We start from the raw sequence: 23,136 nt of genomic DNA, 5'->3' as shown, positions 1-23,136 counted from the left end.
AGTGTCTTCCTGGTTGTCACAGCCTTCTTCCAGGCACCCTGTGCGGCAGCCACTGTTAATGAAGGTGCTGCCTGTGGAATACATGGGACTTTCATTCGGGATCCCCCAGCACAAATCCTCGGTCCTCACCATCACTCAGACGTTCGTTGCCAAACCTGGGATGCCGCAAAATGAGACATGGAGTGTTAGTTTTCATCCCATGCCTAGATTCTTGAAGGCACTTGATAATAAATATTATGATAGTGCCAACAGCTTCTACCCTTGCTGTGAAGGCAATGACTGAGGGCAAGGAGAGGTGGAGTGCAAGCATTTCCCCCAAACTATGGATCAGGCATACTAGAATGAGCATTGAGGCAGGCTATGAAAAATGGAAAATTTCCACCTGTGAGGCAGCTATTGCTTTGCACTTGTCAGTGTATCTGTTTCCTCACCTACCACCTAAGAATACACAGGCAGAAGCATTATCCAGAGGGAGCGAATGAGGATCCCCATAGATCCCCCCTGCTCCATAGCGGACTAATGCAGAGGAACGCAGAAGTGTCTCCCTTGCTAAGAAAGCTAACTGATCAGGCAAAGAGGAATGGAGAGTGCCAGGAAGCTGTACTGATGGCACTACCTATCCTGTGGTTGCAAGGGCAATGTATGTTGTTTTGGCTGAGAGCTGATTAATATTATTTACTCGGGCTCTAGGAACCTAAATGTGAAGTGTATCTCCAATTTTAAAAGTGTGCGTTGGAGGAACCACAACATCATCAAAAGCATGGAAAAATCAGTTTCAGAAGTAAGTTGACTGGAGAGATGTCTTAGAACATTCCTCAGCTCCACGGCCTCTTAATGAGAAATAACAGACAGACTAAAATCCTACAAAGGTCGGAGTTTTAAGTATCTATCCTATCCTATTTTCAGCCCACCTTCCTCCAAAGAATAATTATAACGTCAATAGTTCTCTCCTCCTCCATTTATCCTCACAACAACCTTGCAAGGCAGACTAGGCTGGCAGCGAACAACTGATATTACTTTCCTGCTACAGCAATACCGTCGCTCAGTTTCATTCCTTGTTCACCTCCCACCCACCACCCACCCACCATGCTTCTTTCTCCATAAAACGTGTAATAATAATATTGTATTAATTGTATTAATTAATAAAATTGTAATAATAATAATTTTTAAAAAGCCGGCATTGTGACAAATCAGGGAGGGAATAGTGAACAAAGACACCTAAGGGTGAAGTTCCTAGTAATTCAAATACAGCTTTTCAGCAGCAGGAGCTGTAATAGAGTGGCCAGTAGAGGGCATAGATCCAGAGAACTTAGCCGTGTTAGTCTGTAGTAGCAAAATAGTAAAGAGTCCAGTAGCACCTTTAAGACTAACCAACTTTACTGTAGCATAAGCTTTCGAGAACCACAGCTCTCTTCGTCAGATGCATGGAGGGTAAGAAGAAACTGGCCAGAGATATATAGGTGGGGAGGAGAGGGGGAAATAGATGCAAATCAGTGTACTTCTGATAATGAGATCAGTTTACTTCTGTTAATGAAATCAGTTACTTCTGATAATGAGATAACCATTTATAGTCTCTATTCAATCCAAGTCTGACTGAGTCAAATTTACATATGAATTCCAATTCAGCAGGCTCCCGTTGGATTTGGTTTTTGAAAGGTTTCTGTTGAACTACAGCAACCTTTAAGTCTTTGATGGAATGTCCTGGTAGACTGAAGTGTTCTCCCACTGGTTTCTGGATGTTTCCATTTCTAATGTCAGATCTGTGTCCATTTATTCTTTCGCGTAGAGGTTGGCTGGTTTGTCCAATGTACAGAGCAGAAGGACATTGTTGGCACATGAGGGCATATATCACGTTGGAGGAAGAGCAGCTGTAAGAGCCAGAGATAGTGTAGTGGACACCATTGGGTCTTGTAATCATATTTCCTGGGTAGATATGAGGGCAGAGTTGGCATCTGGGTCTGTTGCAGGGTCTGGTACCGTAGAGGGCAGTAGACAATGCCACCAAAAGGTAGGGGCATTTTTAATTAAAAAGATAATACGAAGTGCTGGTTTGGGCATTTCTTTTAATGATGCTGCACGCTTGCCTGTGCCTGCAATTGTAGTTATAATCCCCAAAGGAAGCTAGTCCTAAGAGTACAAGGCCATGAACTGCAGAGGCACTTGGCAAAGCTCTGTGACGTTATTCTTATTGTCAAGGCTTTTTTCCTAGGAAAAGAGGTGGTGGAACTCAGTGGGTTGCCCTTGGAGAAAATGGTCACATGGCCGGTGGCCCCGCCCCCTGATCGCCAGACAGAGGGGAGTTTAGATTGCCCTCTACACTGCATGGTGCGGAGGGCAATCTCAACTCCCCTCTGTCTGGAGATCAGGGGGCGGGGCCACCAGCCATGTGACCGTTTTCAAGAGGTTCCGGAACTCCGTTCCACCACATTCCAGCTGAAAAAAAGCCCTGCTCATTGTATAGGAAGTGGGATGACAACTGCTATTTGCATAGCACATTCCAAGTGGCCGAAGCACTTTGAACACTAACAACTGGGTAAGGTAGGCCACCGCCTCGAACAGGTATAGGTAACAGCCAGGAGGATTTAATCCAGACATTACTCCTCAGTAGAGATGTCATGTTTTGGATATGTAATTAAACAAAATCTGAGCCCAATGCCCTCTGTTCTTTAATATATTCAGTATATTGAACCAGATTGTTTTTAGTAGCTGGGGGATGACAACTCAGATTAATCTGACATGAGGATCTTCCACCGAGAAGAGTTAACAGACATGTCTTCTGAATTAGATGGTCCTGAGCAGTGTTTATATGCATAGTTCCAGAGGAGTTAGCCGTGTTAGTCTGTAGTAACAAAATAGAAAAGAGTCCAGTAGCACCTTTAAGACTAACCAACTTTACTGTAGCAAAAGCTTTTGAGAATCACAGTTCTCTTCATCAGATGCATGGAGGGTAAGTATTTATACTTTTCCACCAGTCATTGTGCTGTCTCAGAGGCTTAGGGAGGGTTTTCTTTTTTTCTGTATAAGCAGCAGCACCGTGGCCTGTTTCCTTGCTACTATATACTGTGATGTGGCACCCTTTTGCAAGGAGTGTCACAAAGTTAAGAGCTGAAAGCATGTTTCCTGTCGAAAGCCAAGGAAACCAAACCAAAACATAATGAAGAAAAACAAACAATTGTAATAATTATAATAAAGCAAAGTTCTAAAATTAATTGTATCACATTTTTGTTCGTATCTCTGATCCTCAATTTGTAGGGCAAAGTGTGAGACAGTCATGTAGAACAAGCTATACATATAGCATTAAACTTACCTGGTACTCCCTTTGTTTATATAATCCTCTTCAAGAGCAAGGAAAATTAAAGATGTTTTAAAACCTTTTTTCCGTAACCACCATTTGTTTTTATCACACGGACATATTTGGGAACGGCAAGGTTTATTTCCCCTCTCCCTTTACCTGGATCTTTCCCTTTTCCCTTCTCAGCTCCACCCAACCTTTGAATTTGGACGTTTGCTTTGGAAAGGAAACACAACATCTACCACTCATGAAAAGCACAAACAGCAGCAGCCCAAAAACTATGCAAAGCCTGTGTAGACCACCAAGACACGTTACCCATTTACAGTGGCATGGCACAGATTCATGGTGCTCTGCTTTGAAACACAGTCAGATCTACACCGTTTATTCTTTCTTTTATTCCAACTGTCCTCCAAGGAGTTCAGGGCGGTGTACATCATTCCCCGTTTTTATCCTCACAACAACCCTATAAAGTTGGTGACCAGGGCTTTTTTCTGGGGAAAGAGGTGGTGGAACTCAATGGGTTGCCCTCGGAGAAAATGGTCGCATGGGCAGGTGGTCCTGCCCCCTGATCTCCAGACAGAGGGGAGTTGAGATTGCCCTCTGCACCACATGGCAATCTCAACTCCCCTCTGTCTGGAGATCGGGGCGGAGCCACCAGCCCATGCGACCATTTTCTCAACTCCCATTTTCTCAACTCCATTTTCTCAATCTCAACTCCCCTCTGTCTGGAGATCAGGGGGCGGGGTCACCAGCCCATGTGACCATTTTCAAGAGGTTCCGAAACTCCATTCCCCCACGTTCCAGCTGAAAAAAAGCCCTGTTGGTGACACTGAGAACGAGAGTGACCAGGCCAGGATCACTCAGTGACTTCATGGCAATGTGGGAAATACAAGTACATGGGAGCATGGCAGAATTCTCAGGAGGTTCGGCATTATCCCTCCACAGCTGTTCAGCATACATGAGCCCACTCACTGTTGTGTAACAAGCATCAGTTTGTACAACCACTTGTTTGAGGGATGGGACACTCAAGAACCATGTATCATTACAAACTTCTCAGAAAAGCAGCACTATTCAAGACACTTGCAGGCTTTCCATGAATATTCGACAGCACTGGGAAGGAAAAGCAGGAACTTGCATGGAAATGAACCAATTTCACACATCCCAAAGTCAGAAGTGTAAAAAAAAATTCTAAGTTTTTAAAAAAATGTACACTGTTGCATTCTTGGCGCATTTGTGCAAATGCCAGGCAAGCACAGGTGACTGCTGTTTTGTTTCAGTGCCTGAAAAGTCTTTTCCTGGCCAATGTGGGTTCTAGGCAGTGTCAAATGCCCTCCATTATCTCGCAGCGGTCATTCATCTCAATGGTGGTGTAATTCTGAGGCCGTCTGGAAAAGAGAAAAGGAGTTCAAGGTGGCCGCATAGCTTTTGCTGGTGTGCCCAGCAGGGAGTGACTGTATCACAAGGGTATCTATGCTAGATTCACTTTATGCCACAACTTTATATTTCTGAAACAAGAAATTCTGTAAGAATTATTTTTATGTGACATTATTACTATTAATTAGCTTCATTTCTAGTCTGCCTTTCTGCATTTCTGAAGCCAGAAATTCTGTAACATTTACCAAAAGCAGGCAAATGTACTTAACTTTTTTGTTTTTGTTTTCTACCTTAAGTAGTCTAATATCAGCAAAGCAAAGGCACACTAAGGACACGCCAAAAGACCGCTGCTGCAATCCAAAGCTTTATTCATAAATGCCGAGGGTCAAAATCAAAAGGACAAGAGAGGAAATATTGTTGAACTAAAACTAAGAAGAAACTTGACTCTTGTCCAGCAGGTTACTTTGTAGTAAAGGAATACGCTTTACACTAAGAATTCATTTGTGGCTTTTGATGAAGCTGTGAGCTTTGCGAAACGGGACAATTTAGCCAGGCAAACCTGTTGCCAATCTCCTGCCGGGAGCAGCCGGAGAGAGTGGGCGCTCCCCCATCCTTTTGATTTTGACCCTCAGCATTTATGAATAAAGCTTTGGATTGCAGCAGCGGTCTTTTGGCGTGTCCTTAGTGTGCCTTTGCTTTGGAGTTTGGGACCGTTCCCCCTGTCCTTTGCCTTGTCTAATATCAGCAGCCAAAATGATACAAAGCAGAATGCAGAACGGGGGAGAAGAGGCACCAACCCTTACCTTTTGATGTAATACAATGCTATACCGGTTAACAGCAGGAAAAGCAAAACAGATCCTAGGATAACAAGTGCAATTTCCCAAGTCCGGAATGAAGCTGCCAAAAAAAAAAATTAAGGAAGAAATTAGCATTAATCGTCTGTCTGCCTTGACTTCCTACAACCTGCAAGATATCTTCTGTATGAACAGGGTCACTCCTGCCAAAGTCTAGCAATTATTCATTTGGATGCACTAATACCCCCCTTTTAAGCCAGATTTGATTCTCCCAGCAGTTCACAATGAAAACCCTTCCCAATGTACAAGTATATGGCGGGGGGTCAGCGTGTGACAGGTTGCTGCTGCTTGCTGTTCTAACTTCAAGCTTCCCCCCTATCTTGTATTTAGTGTGGATCTTCATATAGCCTGCCTTGACCCACCTAATTCCTCCAGTGTATTTATAATTAAAAACAACTGCAGAGATGCAAAGTTTGGGAAGAGGCTGGTGGTTTCTACATTGTGAAAGAAACTTCACCAAATAATGAGGCATCTGGGGGCGGGGCTGTGACATAACCTCAAATAGAGGAAGAGGCAACAGAGGTGAGGGACAATTCCCGTACTTCACCCTCACCCTCTCCTTCTGGCTGCCGGTGCGGCCCCCCCCCCCACCGTTTCAAGGTTGGATAAGGATCTCCTCCCACCAAATCCAATTCTGTCTCCTCATATCCTGAATTCCATGTTGACGTGCTGGAGACAAGGGGCTTTCTCCACTGAGCTCTAAAAAATCTTTTTTCCTTCCCTCGCTGTTTTTTCGTTTGTACCTAACATTCAGCCTGTTGAAGACTTCTATGGAATATAAAAGCTTCTCGCTAATTTGTGATGTTTTGGTTGGTGAAGTCTTAAAACAACAGTTGTCTTCGAACATGTTATGGAGTGTTTATCACAAACCCCAGCCTCCTGGGAAAATGAAATGGATAGCACAGATGACTTTTCTTGAGAAAGATGCAGTAGCCAAGGATGGGATGTGTATTTGGGGGGCATGCGGGCCAAACCTCTAGGGGAAAAGAAAGAGCGGAAGTGTTTTCACATACAGCATTTCCCCCCCCCCTTCAAATTGGATTGCAGTGTGAAAATAAAGCCCTATATTCTCCAGAATTTCTCTTTTAACATGCCTTGCTTCCTACTGCCCATTAAGAACGATCTGACGCACACAAGCTCCGTTTCATTTGACCATGAAGCAACAGTAGTGTTATTTGGTTATATGGTTTCCAGCGCATGGACACGTAGCACACGTGAAGCCGTCTTAAACTGAATGAGTCCGTCAAGTTCAGTATTGTCTACTCAGACTGGCAGCTGCTGTCCAGGGTCTCATGCAGAGGCCTTTCGCATCACCTATTAGTCCTTTTAACTGGAGAGGTTGGGGATTGAACCTGGGACCTTCAGTGTTTTATTTATTTATTTCATTTATAGTCCACCTATCTCACTGAGACTCAAGGCGGATTACATAGTGTGAGATTAGTACAGTCAGTATCAAGAACATTTCCACACAGTGTCAAGGACATTTCCATAAACAATGTCATAGAGTAAATGAATGCAAGTTTACAAAGACATAGCATTAGCAAGGATCCAATATGGGACTGAAGAATTGCTGAAACAGAACATAATTCTAGGACTGACATTAGACAACATGAAGCACAAGTAGTACATAGGAGTACATATTTAAAGCAACAGATAATATGTAAGGCAACATAGTGATGAAGTCTATGGTCCCTAACTCATTAGCGAAGCATCTGAGACCCCCTGCCTACAATACCGCCCTCCTATCTGAGTAAAAAGCCTTTTTGAATAATTTGGTTTTGCATTGCTTGTGGAAAGCCAAGAGCGTGGGAGCTCTCTGACCTCCCCAGGTAGGTCGTTCCACAGGGTAGGGGAAAGCCCATGTATGGGCCGCTGTTGATTTCGCCCATGTGCAGGCTTGCACCTGCAAGAGACCCTGTTCAGATGAGCAAAGCTGCCATGGAGGGACGTAGGGAGGAAGGCGGTCCCACAGGTATGTCAGGCCAAGGCCATGAAGAGTTTTGTATGTAAAAACCGATACCTCGCACTGCCACTGAGCCATTCTTCAGATAAGACAGTCCTTTCATTAATGGCTGGTAGGTTCCAAACAACGGTTGGGGGGAAAAGACATCGCTCCCTTTAAACCATGCAACATATTACCCATATAATCAAATATAGGGGTTCAACACAACATCATTCCAACTCCTCTGCTCTTCCGGGAATTTTTTCATTTGCTCACCTTCAAACTTCAGTGTCCTTCCCGACTCTGAGCACGATCTATTTGGTTTGAGCAGCCTCCCATCCACAAGGAAAGGGTGCGGGCTTCTGGAGAAGTCAGCCTGCCACTTAGACAGGAGCTGGAGCTGCTCGGAAGACCTGGCCCACAACTGACCGGAGAGCTTCAGAACAGAGCTGAAACAGGTGAAATTAAACCCTACAAAAAGATAAGATGTTTAGAGGGCCAGCAGGAAAAATAGAAACAAAGAAAACAGAAAATATTAGAAAAGAAAGAGGGAGAATAAAAATTGAACCCAGAATAAAAAAAGAACAGGCCGAAGACATTATAGCTTCAAACTTCTATCATTGCCCACAACAGATGGATGGCAGCAAACATTCATTTAGTCCAATCTCCCAAGTAAACACACTTAACTGCAGGCTGTTTCAGAGTTACATCAGGGCAAGGCTGTCTGATTTTAATAGGTTTTGACTGTCACTGGAGTAACTGCATAGGATTGTGGTGGAAGATTGCTACCTTAAAGGTAAAGGTATTGTGGGATGTAGCACTTTCTGTGCAAGAATACTTCTCGAGACAGGGAAGAGGCCAAGCTCAGCTTGGTATGCAGAAGGCCCCAAGATGAATCCCCAAGGATCAGGTACCCAGTGATATGAAATATCCCCCTCTGAGATTCCTTGAGAGCTGCTGCCAATCAGAATACACCAGACTCAGGGCCAAGCTACAAGCGACAAATGACACTTGAATGGCAAGTGGATCGAGTGGAGAGCAAGTGGAGGGCAAGTGAACAGGGAAGAATACACTTTCCGTTCAAGTGTCATTCATCACTTGTAGTTTGGCCCTCAGTTTGACAAGCCAATGATCTGATTGCATATAAGGTAGCATCATGAGAACGTCGCTGCCTGGTGCAGATGCAAATTTCGTAGGTTGGCTTTATAGGTGAGTTTCATACAAACCTTGCAAATAACATGGAGAGATGCCACAGGAACAATTCTCCTCCATGGAGTCCGCCAGTGCCCTTTGGAAACGAGCCAGCATCGAGGGGTTCTGAGACCACATGGAGCAATCTAGCAGGTGGACAAGGAGTCAGACATATGCAATTGACTGGGATGGTAAAAGGGCCAAGTCTTCCATGATTATTACAAAGCAGGAGCCATGTTAGTGTCGATTATAGGAAGTTTTGAGGGTAATTAATTCACGGTGGAAAGTGCTGTCAAGTCTCAGATGACTTATGGCGACACCATAGGGTTTTCAAGGCAGAGACGAACAGGGGCAGTTTGCCTTTGCGGCCTCTGCATAGCGATCCTGAACGTCCTTGGTGGTCCCCCAGGGCTTCCGAGATCTGATGAGGTTGGGCTAGCCTGGGCCATTCTGGTCAGGGCCATGAATTCATAGGGTCACCATAAGTCAGAAATGACTTGATGGCACAACACCCACAGCTATGTTAGTCTGTCATAGCAAAATAAAGTAAGTCTAGTAGCATCAAGGCTAACAACGTTTATTTCAATACGACTCATGACAGCACATATTAAATGCTATTAGTCTACAATTAAATGTTAGTTTAAATGTTGTTAGTCTAAATCGGGATTCAGACCCAATTTAAATGTGACAGTTGTGAACCAAAGAGCATCCCCTGTGTGATTTTCCAAAAAGTTTTTTACATGGGCCAAAATTCAAACTTGTGTTCCTACCATGTACAAAACTAGCATGTTAACAAAAGACCTTGGGTAGATTTCTGTTAGTTTTCTGAGGGTTGAGAGTTTAGAAGCACATTTTAAAAAATATAAAGCAGGAAACTAGGTGTCAATAGATTTGTCACATTTTATCCATTTTTGGGAGGGAAGATAAGCCTCTGCTTAAGTCCATTCTAAACCTTCTTTCCATTGTCATGGAGGGAGATTCTCTTACTGGGTGTCTGCAGGCATATTTCAAAAACCATAGAAAGAGACTCCTGGGGGCAGCTGTTCTCCAAGCCAGGGGTGGTTTCTGAGACGGCAAAGGTTGTGCTACAATACGAACAGCGGCTCAAGGATACTGGCCTGTCAAAGAAATAGCAAGCCTTAAATTGTAAGCAGTCGGCCTGGCCTCCACCATGTTTAATAGCTATTTAAATATAGTTACCTGTGATATAAAATCACAAGGCCCCTAGATTAAATGCAGCTTGGTTTGCAAACAGGGGAATTCCAGCTAGCAGTTGCTGAGTCCCGCCTCAGAGATGAAGGCATGAATGGAGAATGACCAGCGGTGATTCGTTTACAGTCCTCTCAGCTCTGGGTGGAGCTGGAGCAAGAAAGGTCTCATAGCATCTTCCCACTTAGCACATTCCTTCCCCTCCTTTTGTGATGAGCTCCCCAACCCATGATTGAGGAGAAATCAATTAGCACTCATAAGGTTTTATAATTAATTCCTGGGAAAGGTACATTCCCCAACTAAATTCATCAACTCAGCTCTGATGGAACCCATTAACAAACTGCCCTTTTGTGCAGTTCCAGGAGAAACTTTGCATTCTCTTTTACACACCCCAGCAGCAAGCAATCAAGGTAATCAAACCTTTGTTATTCCCAGGAACTGACCATTGGAGTCTTTTGTTCCAATGGTTGGAAGGGCTCTCCTGCCTCAGGCATGTTTTGCCCTATAAGAATAGGGACCCTTGACCCATTCAAACTGAGCACGCTTATTGGATCCGAAGTGCTGTCCCCTTGAGGTTGTTCAAGCCTCTTGCTCTCCTGGCCAAGGACACTGGACATTTGAAGCTACTCTCTTCCTCCGTGGATTGGACTACTCTTCAGGATAGGTAGATATACTTCCTCTCCCTCGTTCTATTCCAACTTCTGGCTAGCTTCCTAGGACTCTGTGTGTGTGCAACCATTTTTATTATTTACTCCTGTGTGTGCGTGTGTTTTTTCTCTTCAATAAAAGATTGCTCTTTGAACTCATCTGCTATCTTGGGGAAGGGACTCCATAAAAACTGGCAAAAAAACCCTCATCATTACCCCTCTCGTATAGCCATCTTCCTTGCCTCTAATCCCCCCCCCCTACAATTCTCTTATTTGCAAAGAGACCAATTCAGGTAACAATATTAATAGTGGAAGCACACGATATTCACTAGCAAACATTTTCAATGCAAAAATTGTGGGGGGAGGGATTTCCAACAGATCTTGCACAGGAACACTAAAGAAAACACTAAAGAAATTAACTCATCAGGTTAATTTTAAATTGTTATTGGCTATAGAAGATTGTGATCTAGTTGAGAGGTCTGGTGAATTCTTAAAAGAAAATCTGCTAACGAATATTTGTTACATGTACCAACACTTTTTTGTTCCTGACAGTAGCACGGCTGACTCTGGTCTTCAGGCAAACAGGATTTCACAGCCCCTTTTCAGCAGTTAAATCCCACCCTACTTCCCCTCCAATCAGGGTCTCACCACACAAGACAAAATATACTCTAACTACACAGGTAATTCGAGTGTATTTTGTAATTCGAGTGTATTTGGATGTAATTCGAGTGTAATTCAAATGTATTTTGTGTCATGTGATTTGACCCTCAGACCCATGGAAGCCACACCCCTATTTGCTGGACACTAGAAGGAAAATCCAAGCAACCAGCACTACCAAATCAGCAGCACCAACAAGTCAATAGCAGGGTGTATGTAATTGTAATCCTCCAACAAAGCCGAGGACCTTGGCTGCATTCCAAGTCATAAGCCCCCTTACCTTTCTCCTCTCTTAGAAATGACATGGATTGGTCCCAGAAATCCCAGATGTCCTGGGCTGGCATTGGCCTCTAGTGTAAAAGCCACTGCGTCTTCTATGTTCTCCCCGGTCATTAAAGTGCCATTATGGACTTGCGGCACACGGCTGGTCACTACAACAGCCTGAAATTCCTGCTGTGCAGAAAGTTTGCTCCAAACATAGGGTGCAATCAGCTGGTCTGGAAAGATAAACGGGATAACATGGTGGGAAAGGCAAGCAACGTGTAGGAGGAAGGCAGAGCATGAATTTCATTGGGACATGCTGTGAAGTTTCTTGATAGGACAAAGGAGTTTCAAAGCATAAATCGTTAAGTCATGGAGGAAAGCATCAGCTGTTGAGAAGTATGAAACTTAGACTGACCTATGCCAGGGCTTTTTTTCAGCGGGAAGGCAGTGGAACGGAGTTCCGGCACCTCTTGAAAATGGTCACATGACCAGTGGCCCCGCCCCCTGATCTCCAGACAGAGGGGAGTTGAGATTGCCCACTGAGCGGCGCGGAGGACAATCTAAACTCCCCTCTGTCTGGAGATCAGGGGACGGGGCCACTGTCCATGTGACCATTTTCGCCAAGGGCAATTTAAACTTTAAAAAACTCCCCCCTTGTTCCAGCTGACCCAGTGATGACATTGTGCAGTCATGAGTTCTACCACTGAGTTCCACCACCTCTTTTCCCAGAAAAAAAGCCCTGCCTTTGGCCAATCACTTGGTCATTCATTCCTCGTTACAAGGAAGGGAGAAAAGTTTCCCTCCCTCTACCCAGTCATACCTTATGAACCTCAACTGTACCTCAGCTCCAGCCCCCTCCCGATGACCAAGGCCCAGGAGGAGAAGAGCTGCATAATAATTGTTCAGTATTTAAAGTTTCTACAAGACAGCCCATTTCTTAAACTGTTTATTTACTTACATCATTTATACTCCACCTTTCTCTCCAAAGGGAATGCTAAGCAACTTACATCAATTTCCCTTCCTGAATTTTATCCTCACAACAACCCTTAGAGGTAGGGTAGGCTCGGCTTAGAGTATGCAACTGGCCCAGGGACACCCTGCAAGCTTCCATGGCAGAGTGGGGATTCGAACCAGGGTCTCCCAGACCCTAGTCAGACAATCTAATTTCTTAAGAGTTCTGCTCAAGGCAGCTCATGACATTAAAGCTAAAATCCTACAAAATAATTAAAATCAGCCACTATTAAAAGCTGCCAATGATACCCCAGAAGCATAATCAATTTGGCTGCCTAAATGATCCTCTTAACAGTCCTCTGGTTAAAAGCAGATTGTAAAAAAAAAATTAAAGGATCAAACTTCTAGTTAAAAAGCTGAATAAAAAGAAATTTATTGGCATGGTACCTAAAAGAAAGTAGGATAAAGAAAGACTAAGATACATACTATCTCTTCAAGTGAATCAATACAAAACCCCGTTGTCCCAAGGAATTTTATTTTATTTTAGATTGCTTTATATACAAACACTCTTAGTTCAAGACACATCATTTTTTGTTTACCACCAGCAGCAGCTAATCCAAACCAGCAATTCCTTTTAAAGGGATGGGGAAACGTTCAAGAGAATTTAAATTTGGTTTAGAGAAAAGTGGCAAGATTCACCATAATTTGGCCCAAGTTAGCAAACAGTCCTGGAAAAACAAAAAGATATCTCCCTCTACGGCCACTAAATGCCCCCTGATGAACACAGGCAAGTATAGAGAAGTTCTACCCCAGTTCAAGGTAGTTTCTAGTCCCTTAGTGTACCAACCTCTACCGTGCCAACTCCATCTCCATATTGGCTTTTTGCACAATGAGAGATGCTTCCATGTGGCATAATCCATGCTGTAGGGGAATGCAGGTGAAAAAATGTGACCACAGGGCTAGGGCCAACCAAGATATAGAGAGGTAACCTGAGCTTTAGAGCTCTGCCGATGCACCGTTCTCCCAAATGCTGTTGGTAAATAACATCCTTTCCTGAATTTAAGTAAACTGAATCCTAACATCATAGAAGTATTATATAACTCAGTATGCAGTATTGAACAATGATAAATGTGTTAATCACTATGAATGTCAATTTACTGGGCATCAAATACACTTCCTATGTGAGACTGTAAGCCACCGTCCCAAAGGTGAAAGGTCAGATTGGCACAGTCTTGTTTGTCCACTAATCCTAGATCCAGAGGAGTTAGCTGTGTTAATCTGTAGTTGCAAAATAGTAAAGAGTCCAGTAGCACCTTTAAGACTAACCAACTTATTTGTAGCATAAGCTTAAGAGAACCACAGCTCTCTTTGTCAGATGCGTCGATGCATCTGACGAAGAGAGCTGTGGTTCTCGAAAGCTTATGCTACAAATAAGTTGGTTAGTCTTAAAGGTGCTACTGGACTCTTTACTATTTCACAATCCTAGGACTTTCTACCTCATCAGGGGCTCTCTACCCCAAACCATTTTGCCCCTTCTGCGCTCCAGAGAGCCAACAATGCAGGTTCCCCCCATGCAATCCACACGTATCCCACACCAGAAGGAAGAATGCTAATTAGGTGTGAAAGATCAGTCTTACCTGCCTGGCTGCGCTATTCACACATGCTCCATGGCTGGGGAGGATCAAACTACAAGAAATGGCTATGCACACAAAGGGGGCCAATGATACTCAACGTGAGACACCAGTGCAAAATGTGTGTGCGCAACAACGTACCATGAGCTTTCCCAGGCCTGGCCTGTCGTTCTGGAAGGATGACAAACAGACCACTGCTTCCAAATGTGCCTTGCAGGGGGATGCTCATGTATGGCTTGTGATCCCAGCCAGAGAAGAACGCCAAAGAATATCCTTTCAAGCTAGTGCCAGGTATCCCTTTCAGCTCAAAGAACTGGTAGAGGATGGAACTGTTACCCAAGCCGACTTCATTGATTAAAACAGAATGGTTGTGAGCCACTTCCTCAGTCGAATTTGAGCCCAGAGGCAGGCAGGCGTTCTCCTGGAAGGGCGTGATTGCTGTCACCTGAAACACAAACACATATAGAAATCTTTACTATCTGTATTCCATTTTTATTCCACCCTTCCTCCGTGGAGATCATACGACATTTGTCTTCTCCTTACAGCCAAAATCAGCCAGTAAATGTCAAGGATGAGTAAGATTTTCAACCTAGGCTTTCCAGTTCCAAGTCTGGCAAATCTATTACACCAATCACCTTGCCTTGTTCAGAAGAAAAGGCAGATGCTTAGCTGATTAAAATTTCCAGGGTCGTAGATCCAGAGGAGTTAGCAGTGTTAGTCTACAGTAGCAAAAATCCTTAAAGATTTCCCATTTTCTCTTGGGTTGGAAAGAGAGTCAGAGCCAAGCTACAAGTGACGCCTGACACAGGTTGGACACTTGTCAGCTTCTCTCAAGTTTTGATGGGAAATGTAGGCATCCTGGTCTTGCAGCTGTAATGGAGAGCCAAGCTGTAAAACCAGGACGCCTACATTTCCCATCAAAACTTGAGGGAAGCTGACAAGTGTCCAACCTGTGTAAGGCATCACTTGTAGCTTGGCTCTCAGCAGCATTTACGGCGCCGAGGGCAATCTCAACTCCCCTCTGTCTGGAGATTAGGGGGTGGGGCCACCAGCCATGTGACCATTTTCAAGAGGTTCCGGAACTCCGTTCCACCACGTTCCTGCTGAAAAAAAGCCCTGGACTAAAGTGATAAAATGCCTTCTAGGCTCATCTATCCACCATATTTTTATCCTGATCCTTTCCAAGTAATTCCGGGCAGCATACATAGTTCTCCACTTTTCCATTTAATCCTCGTAACAACTCTATGGTCTGCTGAGGACAGAGCATGCTCAGTAGCCCTTCAGCAGCCATGAAGTGCAGAGGACAGTTCAACGTCCATTAAAGGGGAGACAATAAGGAAAACAGAAAGAGGGGAACCCTCTGCTCAAGCCACAAAGAGCTAATTGTATCCTGGAGATATTTCTGTTGTCAGGGCGAGATAATATTTCCTCACTGTTTATCTCCCCACAATTCATCTCAGGCTTCCAATTTACCCTTGCTTTGCATGCCAGAGTTAAACAAACAGAGCTGCAGCTGTCCAGTCCCCCCTCCCCCACACCCTGTAAGGATTTGAATGAAGATGACACCCAAAGCAGATGCACATAGACAATTTTGATTTTCATAATTCAACTGACAGTTGCAAAAATCTAGGAAGCTGCCCGTCTTGGATGTGTGTTTATTCCTTCGGGGGGGGGGGCTGTGATGGAAAAAATAAATAAGTAAATGGCCACACAGAACCCTGAAGGGAAAGAGATGCACAACAAAAAACAAGGAAGAAGTCACAAGGAAGGAGGGATTGCAAGTTACGCCTCCGTTGCCAGGCAGCCACTATTCCTTTGTGGTTCATATGGGGTTTGGAACGTAATTTCCAGTGGAGAAGTTTAACCATTACCTTACACCCTCCAAGAAGGAAGGAGCTGCTCAGGAGAAATTGGGTAAGGGAAATTTGGTGGGCAAGTGAAGGGCTAAGCTTTGACACCTGTTGCTTCTCTGCTGGAAATTGCCCAATCCTGTCCCCACTATGCAAAGGAGAAGGACATCTGGTTTTGATTCTAGTCTGTCAGGCAACAGCCTCTATTCAGTCTCTACTGGGAAAGCCCTTGGGGCTCCCCCCTTTTTGCTAGAGCTGTGTTTCTTCTCTTCCCAGCTTCTCTAGAAGTTAATTCTCTAAGCAGGCAGGAGATGCATCTTGTCACTAGTAGAGATGGGCACAAACTGGGGAAAAAACGAACCATGTGGTTCATGGTTCATCAAATTTCACAAACCATGAACTTTCACGAACCAGCCCCTGGTTCACGAACTGGCTCATTTGGTTCGTGAAAGCGTCACATCCAGGTCAGAAAATCATCACTTCTGGGTCAGTAGAAGGTCACTTCTGGGCCAGCAGAAGTTCACTTCCAGGTCAGCAGAAGGTCTGCAGGAAGTCCATCCCCTGTTGCCTAGGAAACTGATTGATTCGCACCAGGCTGTCTGCAGTGATGAACCAAAAAACGAACCAAACGAACCAGCCTAAAGTTCGTGGCGGTTCATCAGAAATGGGATCCGATGAACCGCTGGTTTGTGAACCATGAACCAGTCTGATTCGTGCTTAATTTTGGTTCATATTTCGGTTCATGCCCATCTCTAGTCACTAGCATACCTACATCTAAAAGCACATGCATGAATGCTAAGACACTATGCTGTGTACAATGTGCCATTTCATACCCTGTAGCTGCAATATTTTGTTGATAATATAAAGACAATAATTTTCATTTTAACTGAAAGAACAAACACCTACATATGAATAGACTTGTTGGGTCCAACCAACATCCTAGTCAAATGTCCTGTTTCAAAAAGAGGCCAAAAAACTGCCCCTGGTAGGCCTAAAACAGGGCAGGGAGCAGACCTCCCATTTACTCACCCAGAGTGGGGAATTACTAGCACCCAGCCCCAATTTCCTACCCACAAGCAACTGAGTTGCAGAAGGAAAAATGGCCAGTACATAGCGATACTCTGGGCATTTCCCCTAGTCTGTATAGTAAAAATCACAAAGACTGGGTGAGGTATCCTAGAGTGTCACACTGTCCCCAAATTCTCCCCTTCCCCCAGCAGAATTGTCTAACTAAAGCAATGGGAGACTTAATTACACAGTATCTCATTCACAAACCACAGTTCAAAGGCAAAAGTATACAATTATTAATATTTATCTAACTGCTCAAAAGTTTCCAAAACAGTTAACCTCCACGAATTCTCTTAAAGTGACAACTGAAAGTGCTCAGTGAATAAATATATTAATAAATACATAAGTAGGCAATAAGAGATTAAATATATATAAAAGACATTATTCATATAGACCTGGTATAGCACATTCAAACCACCATATAGTAAGACCACTGATAATCAATTCACACAGTCCATTGTAAACATCATATGTAAGTCCATAAATAGTCAATATTGTTATGGTTTATTCCTTCTTGCTTTTCACTTGCTTTTCCAGGAGAGGACATATAGTCCCACAGATCTGCCAAATGCAGAGCTGGCTTGCTCCTTTGTTTCAAGCCCTTTATCAAGAGGGTGCTGCATAGGGTTGCCAGGCCACCTCGATCTCCCAGCGGGAGACTGGGGCCTGGCTCTTACCTTGTAGGAGCTTGTGTGCGCACGCACGAAGCGCAAGCATGCGCTTCTGCAAGTGTGATGACGTCACTTCTGGGAGTGACGTCATCACGCAGCCCCCATTTGGGTGCTGATCGGGCCCGTTGTGCCAAAACGGGCGTGGATTGGGCCCATTGTGGGCCCATGCGGAGCGCAGGAACGCTCCTGCGCTCCACAGGGGCCCCAATCTAGGCCAAAACAGGCCTGATCCTGGGACTGCTGTGCGCAGGGGCGCACAGCACCGCAGGGGGGTGCGTATGGAAGGTGAGCGCCCCCCCGCTGGCCACCGGGGGTCTGGCAGCACTAGTGCTGCAGTTCATATCAAGACTCCAGAGTGCCGAAGGCGTATTCCTTAGCGTTAATTCTCCATTCCTCATTAAGACCACCAGGTTATGGAGACTTTTGAGCAATTAGATAAGTATTCATAAGTGTATACTTTTGCCTTTGAACTGACGTTTGCGAATGAGATACTGCATAATTAAGTCTCTCATTGCTTGTAGTTAGACAATCACAGTGGAATTTTTCCCCTTGTTACCAGAGCAAACAAATGTGGCAGGTGGAAAAAAAACCTTCAGCAAATCCGTAATACTGGGGTGGAGGTTGTAGTTCAGTGGCAGCGCATCTGCTACCCAGACAGAAGGCTCAGGGCCAAGCCAGAAATGATGAATTACACTTGAATGGCAAGTGAACAGACTGACATGTATTCCTCCCTGTTCACTTGCACTCCACTCAAGTTGTGGGCTCCACTCAAGTGGAGTGCAAGTGAACAGGGAGGAATACGTGTCAGTCTGTTCACTTGCCATTCAAGTGTAATTCGTCACTTCTAGCTTGGCCCTCAGTCCCCAGCATCTCTAACGAAAGGATCAGATAATAGGTGACAGGAAAGGCCTCTGTGTTGCAATAATATAGATTAAAGCACATTATACTAATCAATACTAAGATAATACATAGTAATGGCTTGTATTCTGGGTGAATTTTTAAACTTTTCATGAACCGTCTATGCATTTTTTTAGAGTGTTAGGTAACTAAAACAGGTGCTCTTTAATCTTTTGACAGCTAATTAAAAATAGTGCACTGCATCTAGATTAATGTTTCTTTATCAGAGACTGGACCAATAGCAATCTAGTATCTTAACTCTTCCTGTCATTTCTCACAGATTTATGGCTTTGTTTTGCAAGTTAGATATAATGTCATTTTTTGGCTAATTAGAAGGTTATACAATAGAAATTATGAATATACAATGAAGCATTAAACCAATCATAGTTTGCTTATGCTATCATGTGACAAGATCTCAGATATTTGCATATGATAACCTATAAAACCTGCGAATCTAGATAATGAGTTAGAGTTCTGATTGGAAGAGATCTCATGAAGATTAGGTGAGATGCTTATCTTTGCAATGCTGGCTATGAAAATCTTAATGCATTTCATAAGAACTTTGATTATTTTTAAACTTAAGAGTTAGGAAATGTTAGCAAATTTAATTCTGATTGCCTTTCTGTGTTCTATTTTTGTAGGACTTACATTAATAATCATATTTTTTTAACTACTTGCTTCATTAAAAAAAATAGAATGCATTTTCGATAAAAGAAATAAACTCTAATAGGTGTCTGAGTACTTTGATTAGAAACAGCTAAGTAATAAAGAACCTTTTGCAAATAAATGTACTGATAAGCAAATGGTTCTAAGAACAATGTTGCTTGACAGGTCCTGAACTAATTGCTGAACACTACCCAAAAGAAAAGATAAATCTTTTATTTGGAGTATGGAAGCTTAGTTAAGACACAGGCAAGAGAGCCTGTTACATCTGCTTAAAGCTTGAAGGCTGCTAGTCTGAGAGCCAAGCTACAAGTGACGCCTGACACAGGTTAGACACTTGTCAGCTTCCCTCAAGTTTTGATGGGAAATGTAGGTGTCCTGGTCTTGCAGCTTGGCTCTCCAACTGCTGTCCAACATTCTGCCGAGCTGCCTACATTTCCCATCAAAACTTGAGGGAAGCTGACAAGTGTCCAACCTGTGTCAGGCGTCACTTGTAGCTTGGCTCTGCGTAGGCAATACTGACCCTAACAGATCAAGGATCTGACTCAGCATAAGGCAGGTTTATTTGTCTGTGTGACAGTGAGCCTTATATGCAGTAAAGAGGGTTTGGCTACAAGCATACGCAACACAGAAGGCTGAGGGCCTCAGAGCCAAAGCGGATCTCGCAGTAATTACCTGGAAACTTCTGTGGTTTCTAGGCTTCAGACTGTGACACCGACTCAGAGATTCGTCTAGGTGACTGTGGGAGTCATCTTCGTACAGGACACTTTGGCCTGGGGCAAGAACTGCAAGCAGCTTGTCGGCCTTTTCCGAGCCCCGGGACTTGTACACCACAGCATCCACCAGTCCCTCACTGGTCAAGGCCATGTTAATTTGGTAAGTCGCTGTGGTGCTGTGGTAGAGAGCTACAGCATCCACTCCATTCTGGATAGTATTGGGGGGCAGAACAATCAAGGGTTTAGGGATCACCCCATCACTACCCACTAGGAAGTAGCCGTGCTCATCTGTACGGTGGCCCGTAAGGTTCACCACCTTGTAAGCTAAGTTGTTCTTGCCGTTGTACAGGACAAGCCAGTAGCCACGGAGGTCAAAGGGCGCTAATCCAGGGTAGAAGAGTTCGATGTATTCAGTATCTTCTCGTGCTCCGGGGTTGTCTGGATTCACCTCATTGATAAGCAGCTCGGCCTGTGGGGTTTGAGGCTCTTTGGTTGCTCCCGGCTTCTCCGACGTTGCTCCTTTAAAGACCAGGACACCAAACTTATTATGCAATGCTCAATCTCGGTCATCGGTGAGGATTTGAGATTCTCATTAAAGAAAGCAAAGATGTCATGTTATGGCCAATAGCCGTGTGCGTGCAATGGGGAACTGGGTGATGTTCCTCAACCAAGTATGTAGAAATTTCTCGACAGCTCCTTAGAGGAAAATGGAGTTGCCTTGTCTAGTTCCACTTTCTATTTAGTTTGGTGCTTGGTCTAGATACACAACGGAAGGAGGCGGCCAGAATGCTGAGTTGACAGAACTGACTTCAGACCGCAGGGGAAGGGTGACTTTTTTCAAAGTCCCCCTGCAAGAACAGTTCCCCACAAATGGAAAACTATGAGCCAAAACACACGTTAAGAAATACCTAGGTTCAGCACGTGTTCTCTTACCTCAAGGTTTGCCGGGATCTGTAGGCGTCCTGGAAGCTTAAAGTTTAGCATTTACAGAGCAGCAGGAAGGGGAAGGGAAATACAGGCGCCTGTATTTCCCTCTCTGCTGCTCTGTAAATGCTAAACTTTAAGCTTCCAGGACGCCTACAGATCCCGGCAAACCTTGAGGTAAGAGAACACTTGCTGAACCTAGGTATTTCTTAACGTGTTTTGGCTCTATCATAGCACGTGAAGGGCTAGGATACAACCTTTCTCCATGGCCGTTTTCACACTGCTTACCAGCCACGGAACATAGCGCCAAGCTCCCAGAATGACAGTGTCTTCCTGGCGTGATTTCGCATGAGAATCTCGTGCAGCAGGAAGATGCTGTCATTTTGGGAGGGTGGTGCAATGTTCCGTGGCCGGTAAGCAGTGTGAAAACGACCCATGTCACACACTACCTTTATGCACAGGGAGTTTTCACCTGGAGCGGACATTAAAATTTTGAGTACATGAAAACACCAAGGTTGCCTTAGACCAAATATAAGGTATGTGAAGAGACCGTTGCTCAGTGGTTGAGCATCTGCGTAGCATGCAGAAGGTCCCAGATTCACTCCCAGCATCTTCAGTTAAAAATGGATCAGTGATGCGAAAGCCAAGTCAGCTCCAGATTTCAGACACGCCATTCTAACAGAACAGTTCAACGGGCCAGGATCGTTCCCTGTGGCCCATTAAAGCGATTCAGTGCAAGTCCAGCATATTCAGGCTCTGTTCATGCACAGCCTCTGTTATCCACAGTGCAATGCAGAAATAAGTCTTGGCTTCCTCACCCCTCTGCCACTGCCTGGAAACTACATCCCCCTTTCAGCCAGCAGTCCCTTGTGAGTGCATCACACACTGCCAGCTGACCCTTGACAACTTTGGGCTGTATCAATTCCATATCACCCCACCATAAGGAGCCTGTCCATCTCCCCTTGAGCCTGGCCCCACCCATGACTACCTAGAGGCGTTTCTGTCACGTTGGCATCTCTCGCACACGCCGTCGCTGCCGTGCTGTTCCATTCCCCAAAGTCAACCACCTCCTTGCTCTCCGAGAAGAGAGAGAAGTCCCGTAGCAGAGCAGTGAGTTGCTCCGCTGATCTGGCCATCAGGAGAGCAGTGAACATCAGGTCTGAGCCCTGGCAAGCTACAGTCACGTCTGAAGAGAAGGGAAGAGAGAGCGTTTTGGATAAGGAGCCACTTTGGACGAACAACAGTTTGCAAAAGCAGGGTATAAATCTTTGAATGAATAAATGTAAGAAAAAATAGATGTTTCAACTGTACATTCGCAATGCTTTCTGAAACGCAGTTGCTCAGTAGGCCACACAAGCCCTCCGAGTTTCTCCACCCTGGCCTTCCCAGACTTTAGCTATCTGTCTACCCACTTTTCTCCTCCCTTATAACAACAACAACAACAACCTTTGATTTATATACCACCCTTCAGGACAACTTAATGCCCACTCAGAGTGGTTTTACAAAGTATGCCATTATTATCCCCACAACAACAACACACCCTGTGAGGTGGGTGGGGCTGAGAGATCTCCAGAGAGCTGTGACTAGCCCAAGGTCACCCAGCTGGCTTCAAGTGGAGGAGTGGGGAATCAAACCCGGATCTCCAGATTAAGGTCCCGCGCTCTTAACCACTACACCAAACTGGCTCCCAGGATTTACCCCCAAGGATTTCAGAGTGACATGGCCCTCCCGCATTACCCATTTTAAACAACACAAACTGTGAGGTAGGCCAGGCTGAGAGAGTGTGAATGGCCTTACGGTCACCCAATGATCTTCCGTGGTAAAATAGGGATCTCAACCATCTCCCTAATCCTAGTCGACTAAACCACAATGACTCTCCTAGTCAGTAGCCTTTATTGCTCCCCTCCTTGCTCTCTTTCTGTATTGCCTGCAGCAGCTGTGGGGCACCCAAGTTCCAGCCATTATGCTTCCTTACAACACTAGACGTTCACGCCAGGACTGGTGTCCCAGGCACTTACTGCCGTGACAGCCTCAGCAATTCAAGCGATGGGCTGACCTGACAGCCAATGCAGTGTAGCGGTTAGAGCATCAGAGTAGGGTTGGGGAAACCCAGGTTCAAATCCCCACTTTGCCAATGAGATGTGAGCCTATCATTCTCTCTCTCTCTCTCTCTAAGCGAACTCATTGTGTTGCTGTGAAGATAAAAAGGGGGAGAGAACCATGTACACCCTCCTGAGCCCCTTGGAAGGAGGGTGGCATAAAATTCTAAGAGACAGTCATTTTGATTAGCTAACCAATCACAATGCTAGCTCAGTCATTGCCAATTGTCCACGTA

General features: G+C 44.6%; 1 protein-coding gene across 1 annotated transcript in view; it reads right to left on the bottom strand.

Moving 5' to 3' along the window:
* Positions 1-2,840: 2,840 nt before the first annotated feature.
* The window catches only part of LOC129339061 (uncharacterized), a 31,486-nt gene continuing 11,190 nt past the window's right edge, over positions 2,841-23,136 (bottom strand). Inside the window, exons 5-13 of the mRNA XM_054993665.1 lie at positions 21,790-21,987; positions 19,837-20,396; positions 14,154-14,457; positions 11,447-11,663; positions 9,641-9,771; positions 8,689-8,799; positions 7,739-7,933; positions 5,470-5,563; positions 2,841-4,677 (exon numbers count right to left, since the gene is read on the bottom strand). Of these exons, the coding sequence (XP_054849640.1) occupies positions 4,614-4,677; positions 5,470-5,563; positions 7,739-7,933; positions 8,689-8,799; positions 9,641-9,771; positions 11,447-11,663; positions 14,154-14,457; positions 19,837-20,396; positions 21,790-21,987 (1,874 nt within the window). The 3' untranslated portion in view covers positions 2,841-4,613. The remainder of the gene's footprint in view (positions 4,678-5,469; positions 5,564-7,738; positions 7,934-8,688; positions 8,800-9,640; positions 9,772-11,446; positions 11,664-14,153; positions 14,458-19,836; positions 20,397-21,789; positions 21,988-23,136) is intronic.

This window comes from Eublepharis macularius, chromosome 12 (assembly GCF_028583425.1).
Source record: "Eublepharis macularius isolate TG4126 chromosome 12, MPM_Emac_v1.0, whole genome shotgun sequence".
In the NCBI taxonomy this organism is placed as follows: Eukaryota; Metazoa; Chordata; class Lepidosauria; order Squamata; family Eublepharidae; genus Eublepharis; species Eublepharis macularius.
This window is presented reverse-complemented; position numbering and strand designations above follow the sequence as displayed.